The sequence below is a fragment of the Apodemus sylvaticus genome, chromosome 1 (assembly GCF_947179515.1).
Source record: "Apodemus sylvaticus chromosome 1, mApoSyl1.1, whole genome shotgun sequence".
NCBI lineage: Eukaryota > Metazoa > Chordata > Mammalia > Rodentia > Muridae > Apodemus > Apodemus sylvaticus.
The window spans coordinates 127,666,686-127,688,817 of record NC_067472.1 but is presented as its reverse complement, the minus strand read 5'-3'; the positions used below and the strand labels follow the sequence as shown (position 1 = coordinate 127,688,817).

The following is a 22,132-nucleotide window of genomic DNA, read 5'->3' as shown; positions in this document are numbered from 1 at the left end:
TAGTGGAACATTCCTCTAATTCCAGCATTAGAGAGGTAGAGGCAGGAGAATCTGGAGTTCAAGGCCATCCTTGGCGACATCACAAATTAGAAGCCAACCTGGGCTAAAAGAGACCCTGACTTGATTATTTAAAAAAAAAAAAACCCAACAACTAAAATAACAAATAAGTCTAAAGCAGCATTGAAGATGGTTAAAATAAAGTAAAACCATCTCAAAAAGAGGCTCTTCCTCTTCTGTTCAAATACTTCTACAGGACACACACACACACATACACACACACACACACACAGCTCACTTACCGTGGCCAGCTCTCATCCAGCTGCTGCGAAGAATAACTGGCTGCAAAGGCATTTCCATCGAAGTGGAATTTTTAGTAAAGGAAAACAAAATATACAGGTGTTGGAGCAGAATTAAGAAATGCGTAGCTGGGCGGTGGTGGCGCACGCCTGTAATCCCAGCACTCTGGGAGGCAGAGGCAGGTGGATTTCTGAGTTCAAGGCCAGCCTGGTCTACAGATTGAGTTCCAGGACAGCCAGGGCTATACAGAGAAACCCTGTCTCAAAAAAACCAAATCCAACAAACAAACAAACAAACAAACAAACAAAAGAAACGCAGTGGAGTCTGAGTCACCGGGCCTGTGGCTGTTGGTCTCCTCCCCGGGAACTATGTAGGCCAGGTTGGCCTCTTAAGTTGGAGATCTACCTGCCATCGGAGTGCTGGGACTGAAGGCTTGTGCCACTGTCCTGGTTCCTTGTTTGTTGAGATAGAGCTTCTCCTGGCCTGCCGCTGCCTTCCCAGCACTGCAATTACACATGTGCCACTATGTCTAGTTTTGTCACATGGGTTCTGGAGATCAAACTCAGGTCTTCAAGTTCGCATAGTAGGCACTTTACCCACTAAGGTACTGCGGGAGCTTTCCCTCCCTTTCCCTCCCTCTCTCCCCCCCTCTGCAAGCTCTTGCAAGCATGTGTGCATGTGTATGCACATGCATGTCCCAACCAATGTCTTTTTTCAAGAACTTCAGTCAAATTGCATCACAAACACTGGCGAGGCTGTTGGGCTCTGCAGACCTCTTTTCTCATGGGATGGATGGACTCAGGCCCAGTTAGTTTCAGTCATGGTATCTTATATCTCACTCTCCTGCCAACCGTGACTGGTTCAGGGATAAGTCCAAAGCAGGACCACGGAGAGTACTTTTCAGGTGGGAATGAGGTGTTTGAGGCTGGGTGGTTCCCCTTACAGAATGGTTGTCTAGGAAAGAACTCAACATCACAGGCATAGTCTTGATGATATCATATGGTCTCCTGGCCATTGCCCCTGGGTTTCCAGTGACATAAGTCGGTTGGGTTCTCTTTTCCTCAGGAGGCTGAGGCAGGACAATGGAAAAGTTTGAGAGCAGAGTTGGCAACTTAGAATCTATCTTAAAGAAAGTGAAAACCAGCTGGGCGGTGGTGGCACACACCTGTAATCCCAGAACTCTGGGAGGCAGAGGTAGACAGATCTCTGAGTTCAAGGCCAGCCTGGTCTACCGAGTAAGTTCCAGGGCAGCCAGGGCTATACAGAGAAACCCTGTCTCGAAAAAACCAAATCCAAAAAACCAAAAAAAAAAAAAAAAAAAAAAAAAAGAAGAAGAAGAAGAAGAAGAAAAGAAAAGAAAAGAAAAGAAAAGAAAAGAAAAGAAAAGAAAAGAAAGAAGAAAGTGAAAACCAGAAGTGCAGAAGTGGTGTGCATACAGCTCATGGTAGGACACTTATCTAGTAGTGTACGTTCCTCAGTCAGTCCTCAGTCCCAGGGGATATGCTTCTTGTTTGAGTTTGTTTGGGGAAAGCTTTGGGGCTTCTTTTTTTTCTTTTGTGACAAGGTCTTGCTAAGTAGCCTAGGCTGGCCTAGAACTTATCATGTAGCCCAGGCTAGCCTCACTCACAGCAATCCTTCCACTTTAGCCTCAGGAGTGCTGAGATTGTAGGGGTGTGCAACCATATCTGTCTAAAAACAATTCTTTTCCCAAATTAAGGTAAGCTCCTGTTACTTCTGAATCAAAAGAGAAATGTACTAGATCTGAAGAGGACGTAAATTCCTAGTGTATAGGCTTTGTTTTCTGGGTTCTGTGTTGCTTACTGGATCTGGCATGTCTGAGGATCCACTCTGAACACATGGAGAGACAGATGGGATGCTAGCGCCACACAGGGAGGCACAGCTGTCACAACTGCTTCAGTGAATTGCACTCAGAGGACAAGATATCTTAAAACATTTTAAATCATCTCATTCTGCTTTAAACAAAAATTAAAAGCTGGGCATGGTGGTGCACGCCTTTGAGCCCAGCACTCGGAGAGGCAGAGGCAGGCTGATTCTGTTTGTTCAAGACCAGCCTGGTACACATAGTAAGTTCCAGACCATCCAGGGGCTATGCAGTGATACTTTGTCTCAGAAAGAAAGCAATTGAACAACTAATTAATTTAAAAAGGGGATTGGAGAAACAATGAAATAGCCAAGTATAGGCAACTCCCAAGCACCTGTAATCCCAGCTCCAAGGAGCCAATCAGGAATTTGTTATTATGTGCGCACACCCCTCCCCCATTCATATAATTAAATACAATAAAATAACAATTATAGCTATTAAAATTATAATAAATACAAATACATCTTAGAGGGGAAGTGGTGGCTCACACCTTTAGTCCCAGGACTGGGAAGTCATAGAGCAGGCAGATCTCTGTGAGTTCGAAGCCAGATTGGTCTACAGAGTGAGTCCCAGGACAGCCAAAGCTATACAGCGAAACCCTGTCTTAAATCATAAAAATAAACAAATAGATAATAAATAAAATCTTAAAAAAATCAAACTACACCAAACTAATAAACAAAAAACAAAAGCAAAACCCCAAACATCTTTTAGCATTTTCTTCTTGCTGAAAGGCTGACTTTGTAGTCTGATACCTGCATGCCCCCCACCCCATGCGGCTCCAAGGCCTCGGGCTTCTCTCAGCCCCCCACTCCCACATGCTAGCCACCCACTCCCACGTGCCGCTGCCCACTCCCACGTGCCGCTGTTGGTAGCGCCAGGCTCCTCTCCTGTGCCCTCTGGTGGATACAGTCTCCTTAAGACCTGACTCTCCTCGCTGCCCTGACTCTCCTCGCTGCCGTCACCACACCCCCTTTTTTTGTCTCTTCCATCACTGACCTGATCAAATACACACTTTACATACACCAATACTGCTTTAAAGTATCATTTTTGAAGTATTATATTTGAAGAAATAAATAAAAAAGAATATTTTTAAGGGAGAAATAATATAGGAAATGCAAGGTATATATTATGACACCCAGAAATATGAAAATGGAAACACAAGAGAGGTACCTACTGTGTGCCTCTCTTGTGTTAAATAAGTTCATACTACCCCTATAAAAAACTTTTTTGAGACAGGGTTTCTTGGTAGTCATAGCTGTGCTGGAACTTAACTCTGTAGACCAGGCTGGCCTCAAATTCAGAGATCTGCTTGCCTGACTCTGGAGTGCTGGGATTAAAGTGCACACCACCAGCTGACAGCTCCCCTATAATCTTAAAAATCTTAGGACAGCATCACTGTTTCACAGCTGAAGAAAATGGAGGCTCAGCGCTTCACAGCTGGCATGGTGGGCTGAGGTCAAACTCACCATTCACTCACTCACTCACTCACTCACTCACTCACTCACTCCAAGGCTTCAGACTACAGCAAGCCCTCCCACAGCCTGAGGTGGTCAACTGGCACCATGGGCCCCAGAAAAGAGAGAACATGTACTTTGGGGTTTTCTCAAAAGAAGATGGTGCCTAGAAAGGCTTGGGCTCAGAAGGAAATGGGTCTTAATGGCGTGGGGACCTACTGTGGAGGCCCAGGCTGGGCACCAAAGGAAGACGACATAAGGAACTAGAGAAATGTGCACACTAAGGGGATCTTAATGACTTCCTTTGCCAAGGAAATCACCATGACTGCAAGTTTGTCTTCCAGATACTTGTTTTCTTTGTCACGTCTCATTATCTTAGTTTTTAATCTGACTCTGAGCTGACACGATGAGACAGAGATATCTTCCAGAGACACCTTTCTTCCATCTGATTAGGCCTACTGTCTGCGGAAGTTCAGCATATGTATGTCCTGAAAGAGAGGAAAGAGGCAGAGGTGGAGATGGGGACTGAAGTCCCCATGAATCAGGAGGACATCAGCGCTGGAGCAGTCGAAGCCCGTAGGGAGGAGGCCTGTGTTTCTCCGCCTTCTTCCCGTCTGGTGGATCTGATGAACCTCTGCTTACAAAAGGTCAATTCACAGCGCAGATAAATGGCGAGCACAGGTTTTCAAGGAAACTGCTGTTCCTAAACCACTGAGTCTCAGCCAGGCATGGTGCGCACGCCTTTACTCCCAACACGGAGCACAGCAGGCAGATCTCTGTGACTTTGAGGCCAGCCTGGTCTACACAGCTCCAGGACAGTTGGGGCTACACAGAGAGACCCTGTCTCAAAAACAAATCAGTAGGTGTCATCATAAAGTTAGAATGTGGTTGTAACGACACCACCACAATGGGCAATACTCGTCGTCTCCATGTTGAGCTTACATGCTCAACCTGCTTCCTAAGCACTCAGAACATGACAATGCAGCAAGTCCCCTCTGTTCTTCCTCTGACTAGGCTGAGGTGAAAGAAGCTAGGGTGTGGCTTACGGGCTCTCTTCTTTAGTTCTCTCTCATCTAACTGGTTTATCCTTACTGACTGAGGGAGGGGCTGGGCTTCGCTGTCTAAGAGGGGACGCTATGTAGGTCCTTCCCATTGTTTATGCTGAATCCTCTGATTTCTGTTTCCTTTCCTTTTTTTCCCCTACCCTCCTAAGACAGGATCTCATTCTAGACTAAAATGGCTTTGAATTTGCTGTGTAGCTCAGGTTACCCCTGAACTGCAATCATCTTCCTATGTTGGCTTCCTGAGTGCTGGAACTGCACTTATACAGCACCATGTTTGGCCCAAACATTCTCCTATAAAAAGAATATATCAAGTCAAAATTTTAACATATTAGTGTGTGTGTGTGTGTGTGTGTGTGTGCATGGTGTGGGGCGGGGCATGAATGCCATGGCGCACTGGTCAATTTAATGGAGTAAGTTCTCTCTCTCCATCTTTGCACAGGTTCTGGGGGTGGAACTCAGGGTGCTAAGCTTGCGGGAAGCTCCTTTAGCTGCACCTTGCCAGTCCTCAAGCCAAATTTTAAAAAGAAATGCACAATATCTTCCTAACTCTTTGCATAGGTGAAAGGGACACAGGTTGCGTGTGGCACTATGATGTCAGGCTTGTTAGGGCCAGTGTCTCTGCCTCTGACAGGAGTTTTATATAAGAACTGGGTTTTAAGGTAGCGCAAGTTTTGAAATCCTCATGAAGAGCAACATTTATTAACTCCAGAGCTTCTCAGAGCCTTCCTATGGACCACAGACTCTACCAGCAGGCGAGGCACAGTGGTTCTTAGACTTAACAGGTTAGGAATCTCAAAGAACAATGTCCCACATTGTAAAATGTCCATTCTGTGGACAAGATCAGTCAAAGCAAGGCCCACTGCAGAGCAGAGCGGTTCCCAACTCCCAGGGCCTCAGGCGTGCTTCAGGCTCAGACCAGGGTTCGAAACTCTGCCGAGAGCTTTCCTGACACTTATTTTCCCTTTCAAGCAACACACTTCTTCAAAGATGGTGTTGCTAGTGTGTCCTCTTTTAATACATTACCTGCAGACCAGAGAACAGTCACGTGCTGCCAAGGTATGGAAACAGTTCCGTTGTGAGTTGTGGCTGCCCACTCCGGCAGGAAGCTGGAGTATTTGTTAACAATGTTCATTTTATTTGGGACCAATCTCTTAGCTTAGCAAGTCTGCTGACCCTAAAACAATCCCATACTAAGAAACAACTACAAGAAGAAAATTCTGAAGACATTTTTTTTTCTGTTTATACCAACAAAGATTCAAACCAGTTTTCTGGCTTTTAAAATGGTAAAACTTGTAAGTTGGAGAGATTGCTCAGAGGCTAAGAGAACTGGCTGGTCTTCCAAAGGACCTGATTTGGTTTCCAGCATCCACATGGTGGCTCACAACTGTCTGTGACTACAGTTTCAGGACATCTCACATCTTCTAACTTCTACAGGGACCAGACATACATATGTGCACAGTTATACATGAAGGCAAAATACCATACAGATAAAAGATAATTCTTAAAAATGAGATTGGTGAACTGGAGAGATGGCTCAGTGGTTAAGAGCACTGCCTGGTCGTCTGAAAATCCTGAGTTCAAATTTCGGCAACCACATGGTGGCTCACAACCATCTGTAGTGAGATCTGATGCCTTCTTCTGAAGTGTCTGGAGACAGCTACAGTGTACTTACATATAATAAATAAATCTTTTAAAAAAATTAGACTGGCTCCACAGACAAATAGAAAGGCAGCAGGAGTTTGAAGTGAACTATCTCACAGCTCAGAACGCACACCAGGAATGCGAAGGTGGGCGTCTCCCTCTGACCTCTGAGGAAGTCACCAGCTGAGGTGTAAAACTACCCTACCTGGCGCCTGATGCTCAGCTTTCTGACTTCTCAAACAGGACTTACTAGTTCACCAGTGAAGCCCCTAGGCTAGTGAACTTCTGTACGTCAGCAGAAGTCCAGGCCCAGAATCCCAATTAGGGGCTTAGGAAACGACCACAGAGAGACGGCTCACGGTCAGTGAGTCAGCTCCTACTCTGCGCTCCACAACTTTCTCTGCATATCCGTTTGGTTTTTCCTTTCCCTTGGGAGCTGGCCAGCATTGCTGATGCTCTTACAAACTGACTCAGAGCCAGATCCTTGAACATGCAGTACAGTCCTTCCTAGGACTTTACCCGGTCCAGTCCCAATGTCAGGACATTTCTTTGGGAACTGCTCTGTTCTTGCATATATTGTCTCTGGTGATTTGAATGAGACCAGCCCCATAGCCTCTCATGTTTGAATACTTGGTCTCCAGTTGGTAGAACCAGTTAGGAAAGATTCGGAGGTGTGGCCTTGTTGCAGGAGGTGTCACTGGGTGGGATGGGCTCTGAGGTTCAGGAGACAATCCCAGGTAGCTCTCTCGGTTGTGTCTCAAGATGTGAGTGCTCGGTTATCGCTCCAGCGCCATGCCTGCCAGCCTGCTTTCTGCCATGCTCCCCACAATGATGCCGCGGACTCTAGCCCCTGAAATGCTAAGCCCCTAATAAACCCTTTCTTCTATAATTTTCCTTAGACATAGTCTTATCACAGAAATAGAAAAGTAACTAAGATACCATCTGAAGTTATTTTCCTTAATTAATTAATTATTATTATTTTCCTTTTAGCCATCCACCATTTCCCATAGGACTGTAAAACTCAAAAACACAGGGCTGATCTCTCCTTCATCACTTTGTCCTCTGTGCCCAAGACACTGCCTGGTCCAGGGAAGGCTCTCCATGAATGTGTGTAGTGAGTGAGCACAGCACACTCTACTTCTTTCTTAACCTTTAGGCCTCAGTCCCCTTTCCTCTCTCCGCCCCCCTTTTCTCTCCTTCCCTCTCCCCCATTACTTTCCTTCTTTCACACTGAGAATGAACCCTGGGCTTTGCACAAGCCACAAGGTTCTCTGCCACTGAGCCACACTAGCAGGTAAAAAATTTCTTCTTGAACCCAAACCCTCAAGAACGTTAGGCAGGCAGCCACCACTGAGCTGTACAGTCCAGCCCCTCCGTCCTTCAACCAGGCAGAGAAGCGTCTGCTGCTAGAGGACTCCAAGCCATCTGGACACTCCATACCCAGATGGGCTAGTTAGATAAACTGTTTCCCTTTATCCTCTGCATTCTAGACGAAGTCCTCACACATGCCAGGAAGGAATTCCCATGATCCTCTGTCGTTTTCAGTTTCCCTGACAGAAACCATGTAACAGAGAGAACTAGAAGGCCTCGAGGCCCTGTGGCCTGTATCTGTTGTCCCGAGGGGAACGGGGGAAGCCGGCCTTCCTCAGAACCAGTCCTCACCTCAACAGACAAGACCTGGAGGCCATGAAGGTGAGCGAGGCAGGCCTTCCTCTGCAAATCCCCTCAGTTTCTCTAGCATATGGTTTTCACCGCCACTGAGTGGGCAAGCCTGGGCTACATGAGTCATAGCAGTGGAATCTTAGGCAAGTTACTCTGATATCTAGTTTTCTCGTGGGAAAATTGTGGGTTAAAAAAATAAACGACCCGTTGAATTCTGAGGACTAAATGACATACAAATCGGCCAGCACAGTGTCTGGCATGGGTAGGTGCTCAGTAAACACGAGTGCCCTCCCCCACTTCCTGGTTTCTAAGCTCATGAAGCCAGCCAGGGCTCCCATCACTGCCAGGAATCAGCTCTCTGCAGGGACACTTGCCACGCCCATCTGCTCCTCTCTCTGCCAGGCTCCTGAGCTCACTGGACGGAGAGAAGCTCCCTCACTTCTGTCTCTCCTTCTCCCACAGCATTCAGCTCAGTCTGTCTGCCATGACGCCTCAGCACTGTGCTGGCCCCATGCAGGAAGCCACCCCAGGCTGGCCCCTGCCCGACTCCCAGCAAACAGCGCTGAGCTCAGACAACCGGGACTCAGCTCCCTTCCCTCATTACCAAGCCACACAGAACATGGTGGTACATCACTGTTTAGGAGTTTTCCTAAGCACCCACTTTACATTTTTACCTGTCATTTACTGAGTCTGAGACTACACAGACAGACAGTCTTGTAAGATTTCCTCTTTCCGTTCCAAAAACAGGTCATCAGGTCAACAAAACAAAAGCAAGTTATCAATTTGCCTGGTTTTTGCTAGATAGCCTAAATCTCTCTAAGTTGATTCAAAGTCAAGGTCAATATTGCTGATTTCTGAAGAAAATGCCAAAGATACCTTACACGCCAGAATTGAATGTTTATGTTCTGTTGTTCTGTTCAACAGAACTTTACCAACGTTTTCATAAACAACCACCCCGCCTTTCCCAGTCTGGCGGTGGGGTGTTTACAGTTTTAAACTCAGTTACTTTTATTGCTTCCTCTCTGCAGATCAGATGAGCTCTGAGGCCACAGGGGAACCACAGGGAGATAAATCCTGGCCATTTCTCAGTCATTTCAAAACACAAACTCTCCTCAGACAGGGAAAAAGGATATCTGTCTCCCTGGCTTGTCCCCAGACCTTCGGTGAAGGGGGTGGAAGCGGTTCCGGGCTGGTCTCTCCACCAGCCCATGGTGGCGAGTTCCACGAACATTATCAGCTTGATGAAGTGACGGCTGTGGAGAGAAAGAAGAACGAACGGTTGGCCTCAACCACGAAACTGCCATCACCCTCAGAGCAACTGGTAACAGACAAAAAGCCGGAGTTTCTAATTTTACATTTGCATGGTGGTGCTTTGTGTCAAAGTAAATAAAATGTCACATGTGGCTCTGTTCCTACATAATTACAGAATATATAAAAATAGCCTTTAATGTGTTAATATGGAAGCAGACAGATTATATACAAAAAATTGTCACAATTAGAAATGGAGAATCAGGGGGACCACGACTTCAAGCTCTTTCAATCTCTTCTTGCCTTCTGAGAGCTAAAATTCTCCTCTAAGATGTAGTTAGAGAGCCAGCACGATGGCTGAGTGGGGGAAGGTGCCTGCCTCCTAACCCAGTCTGAGTTCAGTCCCTGAGTCCACAAAAAGGTGGAAGGAAAGAACCAACTTTATGAAGTTATTCTCAGATCTCTACACAAATGCCAGACAGACACACACACACACACACACACACACAAGTTTAAAACTGCAATATCTGTAGCTGGATGTCACACACCAGTAATCCTAGAACTTGAAGGGGAGAGGCAGAATAATCACAATATCATGGCCAACCTAGGCTTCAGGGTGAAACAAAAGAAATAAACAAAACCAAAAATAAATACTAAGAAATTAAACCCTGTTGCCCTAAAGTACTTAATGTTTCCTTTGTTTTTCAAGCTTACCTGTACATAACTTTTACATTGTTGCACCTCAGAGTGGACATTTCTGAGATATAGCTTTTATACATGACATTATTTTGTAAGTATACTGTAAGATCTATTTATTAATTCAGAATCACACAGTACTTCGTTTCTAGTGTTCGTAAACCCAGCAATCTATATTGTCGTTCAAAAACTGTATGAAATACCTCAACATCTTCCACTTGCTAACAAGTTCCTCTGTCTTCCTGACCTATAAGATAGGGAATGATAACTTCCATCAAGGCTTGTTAAGAACATGAAATAAAGGGCCAGCAAGATGGCTCAGTGGTTTGGGCACTTGTCAGCCAAGCCCGAGTTCAATCCCCAGGACCCTAATGTGGAAAGAGAAAAGTGACTCCCACACACTGTCCTCTGACTTCTGCGGGCATAATATGAGAAATAAATAAATAAGGATAACAAAAATAAGACAAAATAAAATGAAATGAGATTCCTTATGTGTGGGCTGCTCTGCCCTAGACAAGTCAGGGCATTAGAAGGGAGCATAGGTGTGCATGTGATTTGGCTGGAAAGCACGAGAGGTCACCACATGCATCCTACATCCCCCTCAACACACTGGACCCCCACGAGGTACGGCTTGCTACATGCTGCACTAGCCAGCTAGCCGTAGCATTCAAGGACCGTCTGGGTGGAGGAGTGGGGAGGGGAGGGGCCAGTGACTTGCTGTGGCAGTGACCTAGGAGTGGACGGATGCGCACCTGATCCAAACAAACTCTCATACTCGTTTCTTCCTGCTGTGAGAATGCTAAGTCCCAATAAGGGATGTTCCTACCGCCTGGACTGCAGGAAGACACAGGAGAGCTTCCGTGGGTGCCCTGAAGCCATTGGCCTGTGTAATCCCAGAGAAAAGCGGATGCGTGCTGAGAGCCCCACGGGGTTTAGACTGACTGTCCTGTGGCAAAGCCTCTGCTGTGGTAGTGATGGCAGGAGGGCTGACTGAGGAGAGCAGGGAGAGCTGGGGGCCGTAAAGCCCAAAGTCACAAACTGGTCCGGTGTGCTGTTAGGAGGGCCTCGGCTCAGCTCCGAGGAGCACTGTGAGGAGCACTGTGATAACTCAGAACCTGAGAGCTCTCTGGGGTGGGCCACTCAGGGAGGTGAGCATGTAGCAAGCTCAGCATGAGCAACAGGAGCAAAGAGTTTCCAGCAATTCCAAGCATTCATTGTGGGAGAAATCCACACTCAGTCGTCCTTTTGTCCAAACTCAGTTGGCTTTTGTTTGTTTGGGGTAATTTGGTAGTCTTTTTTCTGAAACAATAAAAGGGGGCTGGCCAAGTGATCTCTTGGGATCTGGAGCTACAACTGTTCTTCAATTGGTTGGTGAGCACCAGAAGAGAAGGGTTGTCAGTGGCAACCTAAAACAGCAACAGTCTGCAAGTGCGAGTTAACACCAGGAGCCAGAAAGGACCTTAGCAGTCAAGGGCTGGCCTGCTGGGTTCCATCTTACAGGATGACCTAATTTATTGAAGGTGAGCCCAGGGAAATGCCAGGGTAGCAACCGAGGGAGGAGAAAGATTCTGGGCCTAAGTCACCAGTCTGGGGGAGGGCAGACGGAGGGTAGAGCCTGACCAAAAAAAAAAAAAAAACCAAGATTTTGAGGCGCTCCAGAGGTGAGGACCAGGAGGCAGACGGCTAAGACCACTTCTTCCTTTCTTTCTGTGAGGAAGTTATGAGGAACGGGGATATTTGGATATTCAAAGTAGTTGAAACAGGATCCTTATCTTACAGAATTGCAAACTGAATGTTCCTGAAAAATACATCTACCAGGGCAGCAAATTAGTCTGGCCTGGCAGGTATTCCAGTGTCGGACAAGGTGCTGTCGCTGAGGGAAGAACCTTTCTGAGAGGACTCTTCTGAATCCTAGTATGTGACTGCTCATTCGTTCATGTGTTTGTCATCCTCCTCCTCCTCCCTCCCCCCCATCCTTTCAGTACCAGGCAGGCACTCTACCAGGAGTTACAAGTCCCAGCCCTGGTTGGATTTTTGGTAGCTGTCATTTTGTAACTTTCTGATACAGTCTTGCTACACTGTTGCTCTGGTTGGCTTTTGAACTTGTGACACTCTCACCTCAGCCTCCCCAGTGGCCCAAATTATAGGCTTACAGCACTAGGTCTCTGCAAGTTATGAATTTCAATGAGGAAATCTAGAGCTAATAGCACACAGTATTATACTCTTAGAATGATACTCTTAGAGCATTCTCTCTAGACCGTGGGTAGGAATCAATCTCTCCCACCCCTCTGTGTGTGTAATATGTGCGAGCATATGCACATGGGCATATATATATGTATATATATATACAGAGAGAGAGATTTATTAGGGAAAAGTAAGAAACAATTTGAGTGGGAGGTTCCAAGATAGGGATACCCTAGTTTTTGTTTGTTTATATGTTGTTTTAAGCAGGTTCTGATGTAGCCCAGGTTGCCCTCAAACTTGCTTCTTAGATGGGTGACCTTGAACTCCTGGTCCTCTGCCTTCAACAAGTGCTAGACTGCAGATGTATGCCACCGAGGCACCAGGCAGGCACCTACCACTGAGTCATGACAGCCTTGGGTAGGGCTCTTCACGCGTACAGGTGATCACACACATGATCACACAGGCATCCTCATCAGATCATTTCTGAAATCTACGGCCGTGGCGGCTTGTTTCCTCACCTTCCCTCAGACTCTAGTCTCATCTAGTGACGAATCCGCTGCCTCAACTGTAGATGCTACTGCCCATAACTGTGACTCAGCCTTGCACTGAGTCTCTCTGAGGATGTACAATATTGCTGGCATATCACCACTGTGGCTAATTAGAAAGACCCACATCTTTCTTGCTTTATTGGCAAACATACAAGGATTCCTACTAAGCCCTGCTTTGGTCATTCATTGAGCTGAAGTCTTCAAGCCAGAGAGCTGGATGTTAATTTAAGGCTGCAGTCATTGTTATAGGTCTGGGTGGGGCTGCTGGGTGGGGCTGTTGGGTGGGGCTGCTGAGATATCTCAGGGGTTAAGAGCCCTGGCAGGTTTTCCAGAGAACCTGGGTTCTGCAATCTAGCACTTGTGAGGTAAGGGTAAGAGGATCAGGAGTTCATGGTCATCCAGCTAAGTAGCAAGTTTGAGGGCAGCCTGGGCTACATCAGTTTCCAGAGCTCTAATGGCAGCTGACAGAGAATGCACACCCTCTTCTGGCCTTAGAGGGCACCGCACACACGCATGGTATAGACAAGAGCACCCACACACAAAACACATAAAGTAAAAAGAAATGAATCTTTAAAAAAAAAAAAAGCTACGTATAGTGACACATGCCTTTAACCCTAGCGCTTGGGAGGCAGAGGCAGTGGATTTCTATGAGTTCAAGGCTAGCTTGGTCTACATAGTAAGTTCCAGGACAGCCAGAGCTAAGGAGAAAGACCTGCCTCAGAAAGATAATAATAGTAACAATGACAACAACAACAACAACAACAACAATAGTAATAATGATAAAATTTAAAGTACACATATGTAATAGTATATGATTTATTTATAATTAACCAAGATATACTTTATTTCTGCAGCAAAGTAGAAATATCAATTCTAGCTTAATACTTCTATACAGAATTATTAAAAATGGAAAAATATGATTACAATACTTTCAAGTAAAACAGGAGCTTCTAAGTACTCATCTTCTTCTGAGAGGGAGACATTTTCAAGACAGAGTTTTTGTGTATCCCAGGCAGGCCTTGAACTCATAGATCTACCTGCTTCTGCCTCTCAATTACTGAGATTAAAGGCATGCACCACTACTGCCAGACTTTTTTTTTTTTTTGTCTAAGCACTAATCAAATGACAAAAGAACATTTTTGTATGTAAGGAGTTCTATTGATATTTTAAAAATATACTGTGGTTGCCTAGAATGCATGGAACCCCAAGTCTGATCTTTAATACTACACAGAGAGACAGATATTCAGACACTCTGAGAATGTGCATGCGCATGCACTTGGAGGGAGGGAGGGACGGAGGGAAGGAGAGAGGGAGAGAGAGAATGCACAATCGAGCACACACACACACACACACACACCCCTGGATGCTTATATTAACCCAGCCTTGGTGGAATGTACCTGTAACTCTGTTACACAGCACAGAACTTTAAGGTCAGCTGTTTTAAAAGTGAACCCATAAATGGATCTTTTGAACATTCTGGTTGATAATGCCAAAACATCAGATCTTTACAGAGCATTGCTCAGTTGATACTGTCAAGCAGAACTGATCTCCATAGGCAGCTCTCACTGGCTGTACAGACACCGTGATGAATAAAGAAAGAACAGAACTCCAAAAGCAACAGAAAGCCATCGTCCATGCCAGTGATCCATACTGGCCGGAGACTTCATTATATCATGATGCAGGAGCATTTATGTGGCTGCTTCAACCATCTCAGCAAAGAACAAAGAACCAAATGGCAGAAGCAGATGGGAGCCAAAGAACATAAAGAAGAGAGGCTCCGGGGTTGGAGAGATGGCTCGGCGGTTAAGAGCACTGACTGCTCTTCCGAAAGTTATGAGTTCAAATCCCAGCAACCACATGGTGGCTCACAACCATCTGTAATGGGATTTGATGCCCTTGTCTGGTGTGTCTGAAGATAGCGACAGTATACTCATATATACATAAAATAAATAAATCTTTAAAAAAAAGGAGGAGGAAGAGGAGTGAGCCCCTGGGATTCTCTCTCACATCCACACAGAGAGCCTCTTCTCTTCTGCCTGCAGCAGAAGAAACTAGGCAGGGAATGGGGCTGTTGGTCCATCAGTGAGCCAGGGACCACCCCAGAGGGAAGTGGCTGATCTTCCTCTAGAGACAGAGACCAGGTCCAGACAAACAGTGATTTTTCTCAGGAAGGCAAAAATATATTTTTGTTTTTGAGACTGCCTCTCACACAGCCCATGCTGGCCCTGAACTACGCTGCCCAGGTTCCTACCTCTGCCACCCACGTGCTGAGATCACAGGCAAGCATGCCTGCACTTGAGCTCTGAATCCCCGGGCTTCACTTGGTGATCTCTGCACCTTATCACCACGCTTTCTAATTGATGTATACATTCTTTATTTAGACTCTTTCACCCAGATGTACTAGTATTTGCGTAAAATCCAGCACTGGGGAGCTGAGGCAGAAGGATCACATGTTCAAAGTCAGCTTGGTCTACATAGTAAGATTCTGTTTCCAGGGGGTGAACAGATGGCGATATATATCCCTTAGGCTGTAGCTCAGTAGTAGAGCACACTTATGTAAAGTCCTTAGTTCACTAATTCAATCCTCAGCAACACATACACAGGATTAACTGTTACTAGATTGGTAAATGTACTGCAGATCTACAATTCAAGTGATAATCACCAAGGGTAAGATACTTGATTATACTACAGTGCATGTCACTCTCCTAATGGCTTGACAGTTATCTACGACCTCACTTGAGGTAGGTAACCAACTTAACATTTCAAAATGATCAGCCAGCTAAACGCCCTAGAGCTGCATGCTGGTCAGGCCGCATTTCCTGCTGTGGACTGACGAAGCTCCTTAGACAGCCCTGCAATGCTCACACTCAGCACAGCTGTCCCCTACTTCCCTGATAAGGGTAAGCGAGGAGTCTGCAGGCGAGTCTGGCTGGAAGGTAAGACAGGAGACAGACAGGTGAGCTAATGCTTGGCCAGAGGTCACACTTGAATGGATCTGAGCTCTACAGAATGACACCTTAGCTAGCCTGTCCTGGTGAAGCTCTTTAGCTTGTTTCTTTAGATTTTGGTAAATCTGTGAGGACTGACCTACGTCAGTTGAGGAAGAGAAAGACTTGAATGAAGGCAAGTTCTCTGAGCAGGCTTTGTTTATTCTTGGGCTACAAACTGAGAGATGCTAAGGGCTCCTTCTTAGAAGGGCAGGAACAACCAACAACAACTGGGTCTCTCTTGAGGCCCCAACAGGAGATCATTGTAACAGTCACCCACAGAAGCTCCTTTGGTGCTCATGATATCTTAGCTTTCCTATTCCTGTAATAAAATACCATGACCGGCAGGGCAATGGTGGCGCACGCCTTTTATCCCAGCACTTGGGAGGCAGAGGCAGGCAGATTTCTGAGTTCAAGGCCAGCCTGGTCTACAGAGTGAGTTCCAGGACAACCAGGGCTATACAGAGAAACCCTGTCTCGAAAAAAAAAATACCACGACCAAATGAACTTGGAGAGGAAAGGGTTTATTTGGCTTACATATCCGGGGTCACCTGGGAGAAGCCAAGTCAGGAACTGAAGTAGAGACCATGGAAGAAAGCTGCTTACTGGCGTGCTCCTCATGGTTGGCTCAGCCTCCTTTGCTATACAGCCCAGAACTGCCTTTCCACTACCCAGACACACACACACACACAGACACACACACACAGATACAGACACATACACACACACATACACACACACACACACACACACACACACACAGACACACACACAGACACACACACACACATATACATACACACACAGACACACACACACACATACACACACACACAGATACAGACACACACACACAGATACAGACACATACACATACACACACACATACACACACACACACACAGATACATACACACAGAGACACACACAGAGACACACACAGAGACCCACATACAGATATAGACACACACACACAGATACACACACACACCGGGGAGCTAGGCCTGCCACAACAATCATTAATAAAAAAAATGTCCCACAGACTTGTCTACAGGTCACTCTGATAGAAGCATTTTCTCAATTAAGATTCCTTCTTCCCAGGTATGTTTATGTTTGTGTTGACAAAAATCAACCAGCACACTTGACAAAAAACCAATCTGCCCGCAGCCAGATGTGCCAATGCCCTACTAGGTTCTCTGACTGCAACATCCCTAAGTGCCCCGCCCTCTGCAGCACCAGAACCCAGCAGAGAATGGATTTCAGTTCACAAACTCTTAGAAGCTCTTAACTGTTTCAGAGCCACGCTTTTCTTCCAGGGTTTCCTTGTCCTTTCTCTTGAATGCCACATAAAAGGGATGTGTAAGCCTAATTAGATAAACCAAGCTAAAAGATTACTTTACAAAATATAAAATGAAACATGTTTTTGATTGTTCGGTTACTTGTTTTGGCAGCTAAGGTCAAAATCAAGGCAACTGGTATGATTACAAAGGGCCAGGCCAAATAATCTGTCCAAACAAGAAGAAAGGCCGGGCACCGGCACGTGCTTGTAACCTTACCCCTCAGGCAGCCAAGGCCGCAGGTGAGTGCCAGGCAGTCAGGGATACGAATCAAGACCCTCTCTCAAAAAAGAAGAGTTACAAAGGCACAACTAAAAACAGCACCCAAAGCAGTCTCCAACTACGCCAGTTTAACAGGGGGGAGAGGGGAGGCAGCATCTGGGCGGGGCTCCCCGGCTCCATCCTGAGGAGCAGAGAGGACTCTGCCTGAACAGACTCAGGCACTCAGGGCTCTAGTTCCTCTCTTCAGCACCCACACAGTGCCTGCCACGGAGAGGGTATCAACATGCTTGGTTAATTATCTAGTGTTTCTAGTGACTCAGACTCCAAAGCGGAGTGTGTCCCCAAGGACTCGCAGCATGAATATAGTTCTGTTCCCACTTAGTTTTATATTTGTGTGTGTTTAACAGGAAAGTGCCATACGCATGCATTTATAAACAAACAGAATGCCAAGCTGGTGACACAAAACTCTTTTTGCCATTAGCATGCGTGATAAAAAAGCCTAATTGGCAAGATGTTGATAATTATTTTGTTTGTTTGGTTTTTTTTTTTTTTTTTTTTTGGTTTTTTGAGACAGAGTTTCTCTGTGTAGCCCTGGCTGTCCTGGAACTCACTCTGTAGACCAGGCTGGCCTCGAACGCAGAAATCCACCTGCCTCTGCCTCCCAAGTGCTGGGATTACAGGTGTGTGCCACCACGCCCGGCTGATGTTGATAATTATTAAAAGTGATGGTTTGCTATGCTGTTCTTCCTACTTTTGTGTACAGCTGAAAAATTTCCATCTAAAAAACGAAGAATTGCAACTTAAAATTCCCAGGGGTAGCCATGAGCACACAGAGGCGAAGGGCAGAGGCTGAGCAGTTGGACGGTTCACCGTGCCCAGAGCGCGCTGCCCGGCTCCAGTCCTGCCTGGAGTGCTGGGAGGCACTGCCCTGACGAGCAAGCCTGAGGCCTGCAGCCAGTGTAGCTCTCTTCTCCGAGTGCCTGGAGACCTCTGTCCCAGGGAGCCAGGCCTCCACTCAGCTCACTGACTTCCTCTGACGACAGGAAGAGCTGGGGAGGGAAGAAATGGTTTGGGGTTTTGTTTGGTTGGATGTTTTCTAGGTTTTCCTCAGACTGGCCTCATCCTCCTGCCTCAGCCTTTCAAGTAGTGGGACTACACGTATGTGCCATCACACCCAGCAGAAAGTCTTTATATAAAACAGGTTCTGATGAACCAAGGCTTGAGCTGAGACAGGGGAGGGCAAGCTGAAGGAGCCAGACCCAGAGGCTGAGTCAATATGTGACAAACACCTAAGGACAGCCAAAGCATCCTCCGAGTGTGAGGTCCAGGTGGATGCTCTAGGCCTCCTAAAAGAAGGGAACCAAAGCACCCACCACAGAAGATGGCCATTGCTGTCCTGCTTCTGTCCCTAAGCCCCACTGCATTCTGACTCACACCAGATTCGCTGCTGTGATTACACTTGGTGAGACACTTCACTGGGTTTCACAGAGATCTAGAATTTAGATTACAAGGAGAAAAAAACAAACTAACTAACGGGAATAGATGAAACAAGAATAGCAAAACGTAGAAGATACTAATATGGACGATACTGTCACAGGCCTGGTGGCACAGGCCTGGGATGCCAGCTCCTCAAGAGGCTGAAGAGAGAGGATCAAAAGTTCAGGGCATGCCTGGACTACAGAGTAAGTTCAAAACCAGCCTGGGCAACTTAGTGAAACCTTGTTTCAAACTAAAAAGTACAAAATGGATGGAGACACAATTCAGTGGTAGACACTTGCCCAGCATGCACAGGGTCCTATGTTCAATGCCGAGCCAACAAGGGGAAAAAATAAAAAAATAAAAACTTGGAAGATTCTGAAACTAGTTATCAGTACATACAGTTACTAAACAAAAGAAGCTTCCCTTGTCCTCACAGAGTATGTACAGTGTTATGTTTTGTTTTCCTTTCTTATTTATCTATTGCCACTTTATTTTAGTATCAATAGCCTTTTTATTTGTATATTGATTTATTTGTATATGGGCACACACTCCAGCATGATGTGGAGGGCGGTGGGCAGCCTGTGGGAACGGGTTCTTGCCCACTATGTCGGCTCTCGGGATGGAGCTCAGTGAGTCAGGTTTGGCAGGAAGCACCTTCCCTCTCCGAGCCATCTCACCGGCCCATTACTGATGCAAAGTAAGGATGTGGAGCTGCTTGGCAGGGCGTTGCCTAGCATGTTGGGTTTGATCCCCAGCACTGGAAAAAAAATGAACAAAGAACAAAACAAGTATTTAATTTCACAAAAAAGTAGTAAAGTATAAGAAAAAGTGTGTCAGGAAAGAATAAAATAGTCTGGAACATTTAGTTAGTATAGCACATGGTAATTCTAAATACAGATATTGGGCTAAACAAAACCCTGTAACCCTCCCATCCTGTTTTTGGCTTAAAAGAGCACAGGGTGCTGTCCTCACCTGGCTTCTTATCATGATGACACACAGCACCCTGTTCTTCAGCGTCACAAGCACTAGAGCTTGTGACTGTTTAGGGCAGCCAAGTCGAGCACACAGTAAGTGCCCTTACCCTCAGCTATCTGGCCTCCTCCGGGTCCCACACAGCATGAGACCATGCTGCACTCAGGGTGCAGTCCTCTGCTGAACAGCGCTTCCAGCCCAGCTGCAGTACCCTCGGAGCACTCACAGTCTCCCGAGGCCATCTGCCCAGAGGAGAGGCTGCTAAAAAGTTACAATCAGTTGTCCCCACAAGGGACCAAGCGACTCAGAGAGAACAGGTCTGTGGAACCAGACTCTTTTTTGGGATGTTGGTTTCTGTTTTGATTTTTTCCCCTTCCTTCTTTCCTTCCTTGTTTCCTCCCTCCCTCCTTCCTAGATTCTCCATTTAATCAAAATTGGATCTGGTCACTTACTTAGAGCTGAGTTCATCTGGTTTGAAATCTTTTGTCTAACAAATAGGCAACCTTGTAGACCTGGACGGAGTCTTTCCCCATATGAAGCCCTGGCTTCTGCCTCAGTGTGGAAGGGAGAACTGAAGCCCAGTTCTACTGGCTTCCCATGGAAGCATGACCCGGTCACTAAGTCCAGCCCACAGACGTTAGGAGCTCCCGAGCCACCATAAGGAAAGCTGACTTCTCACAGGCTCACTAGTAGTTGACCATCTAGACCACAGAACAGGGGTGCAAAGGGCCCTCAGTACGGGCTGAGACATCCAGCACCTGAGGATTTCAGGAGAAAGCTGAAAGCTGACATGGTGTCTTCCACCCCCTCAGCACAGCCCTGGGGCAGACCATTTACTTTTCTTGGTACACTGAAAAGGGTAAAGAAAGTGAAGCTGGTATATTTGTGGAACTTGGATGTCTTTGTTTGTATAATGAGCTGTTTTCCTTTCTTTTCTTTGTGATAGTGGGGACACCAGGGTCTCAGTACAAGTTTTAGACAAGGGCTCTGCCCCGGAACTTTATTCCTTCATTCAGGATCTGAATGTTCTGAAGTGATTTTTTTTTAAATTTCATCTGATGCTTCAAGTGAAAGACACAATCAGCATGGGACAAAGAACGTGGCACATGCAGTGTGCTAATCCGTGCAACCATTTCACCTCTTGCTCCAACACCGGAATGAAATGAGGAAGCTAGAACCCTGTCCCCCACTTTGATTTTCTGTGTTTCTTACTTCTGCTTACTGGGGGGGGGGGGAATGTTTGAGGTTTTGTAGTTTCTGGGAATCATTTGTAACAGCGGTGGGGTGACAAGTTGACGGATGACTGTCACTGGTTTGTGTCATAGCTGGGCTGTGGAGAGAGCCAGGGTGAGTGTCAGCTTATGAGGATGCTAACCTCTCGCTCTTCCTTCTGGGGCTGTAAGCCAACCTTAAAGCTCATTCGCTGAAGCTGAGGTTAAGAGGACCAGTGTGGCGGACTGTACGATCAACTCCTCCTTGACCGTGGGATCCAGGAATTCTTCCCAGAGGCTGCTGGGACCAGTCAGGGAAAGTCAAATGAAGGCAAAGTTCTCTCAGACTCAAAGCAAGGGTTTGTTTCTTAGCTGCTGAACAGACAAGTCAGGGGCACTCAGAGCCAAGAGTAACTAGGAAAATCTAGGCCCCAGGCCTGGGAAGACAGCTCAGTTGGTAAAGTGCAGGCCTGGCATGTACAAGGCCGTGGGCTCCACCCGAGCACCCCGTAACAGGGCATGGTGATCACACACTGTACTCCCAGCACAGAGGTAGGAGGAGGACCCCAAAACAGTTCAAGGTCATCCTCAATTGCACAGTAAATTGAAGGCCAGCCTGGACTACAGGAGACCCTGTCTCAAAAAGAAAAGTCAAGCCTTGTTGGAATTACTATTATTTTTAAAGGCAATCAACTATTTTTGATCAAGTTATTTTAATAAGTTCTTGTTCATGCTCTCAACACATAAAAATGTAAAGATTGAGAGTGTGAGACCCCTCTGGTCCCATTTCCCCTTCTTGCTTCCTGATAGACAGCCGGGCAACAGCTCTGTGAGTCCTTAAATTAACGGCTGTAAGCACAGCACGTAGGAACAGGTGTAACTTCTCCTCCCTTTCAGTGTGAATAGTAACATGCTATACCTTCTAGCTTGCTTTCATGTACGCACACAGCTGTGTGCGTGCGAGGAGGTCTCCACGGCCAGGGGTCTCCACGGGCACCTCTGGCCAGCACTGCTCTTTTCTGAAAGCCGCTCTCACCGCTTTGGAACTCGCTAAGCAGCCTGGCCAGCGCCCCCGCCCTTCAGGCCGGGATTACAAGCGTGCACCAGCACTCCTGGCTGCTATGACTTCTGGGGATTGAACCCTGGGCCTCCTGGGTTTACTGAATTACTCAAACTTCCTTTTTATTTTTTAATTTATTTTTTCAATAATAAGGATTAACCTCAGGGTCCTATTCATGCTGGGCAAGT

At 46.4% G+C, this 22,132-nt stretch overlaps 1 protein-coding gene across 2 annotated transcripts in view; it reads right to left on the bottom strand.

Moving 5' to 3' along the window:
- The window catches only part of Crtc3 (CREB regulated transcription coactivator 3), a 105,154-nt gene that overhangs the window by 32,370 nt on the left and 50,652 nt on the right, over positions 1-22,132 (bottom strand). For both annotated transcript variants that reach the window (XM_052159861.1, XM_052159868.1), the window contains exons 3-4: positions 9,134-9,253; positions 300-361 (exon numbers count right to left, since the gene is read on the bottom strand). In XM_052159861.1, the coding sequence (XP_052015821.1) occupies positions 300-361; positions 9,134-9,253 (182 nt within the window). The remainder of the gene's footprint in view (positions 1-299; positions 362-9,133; positions 9,254-22,132) is intronic.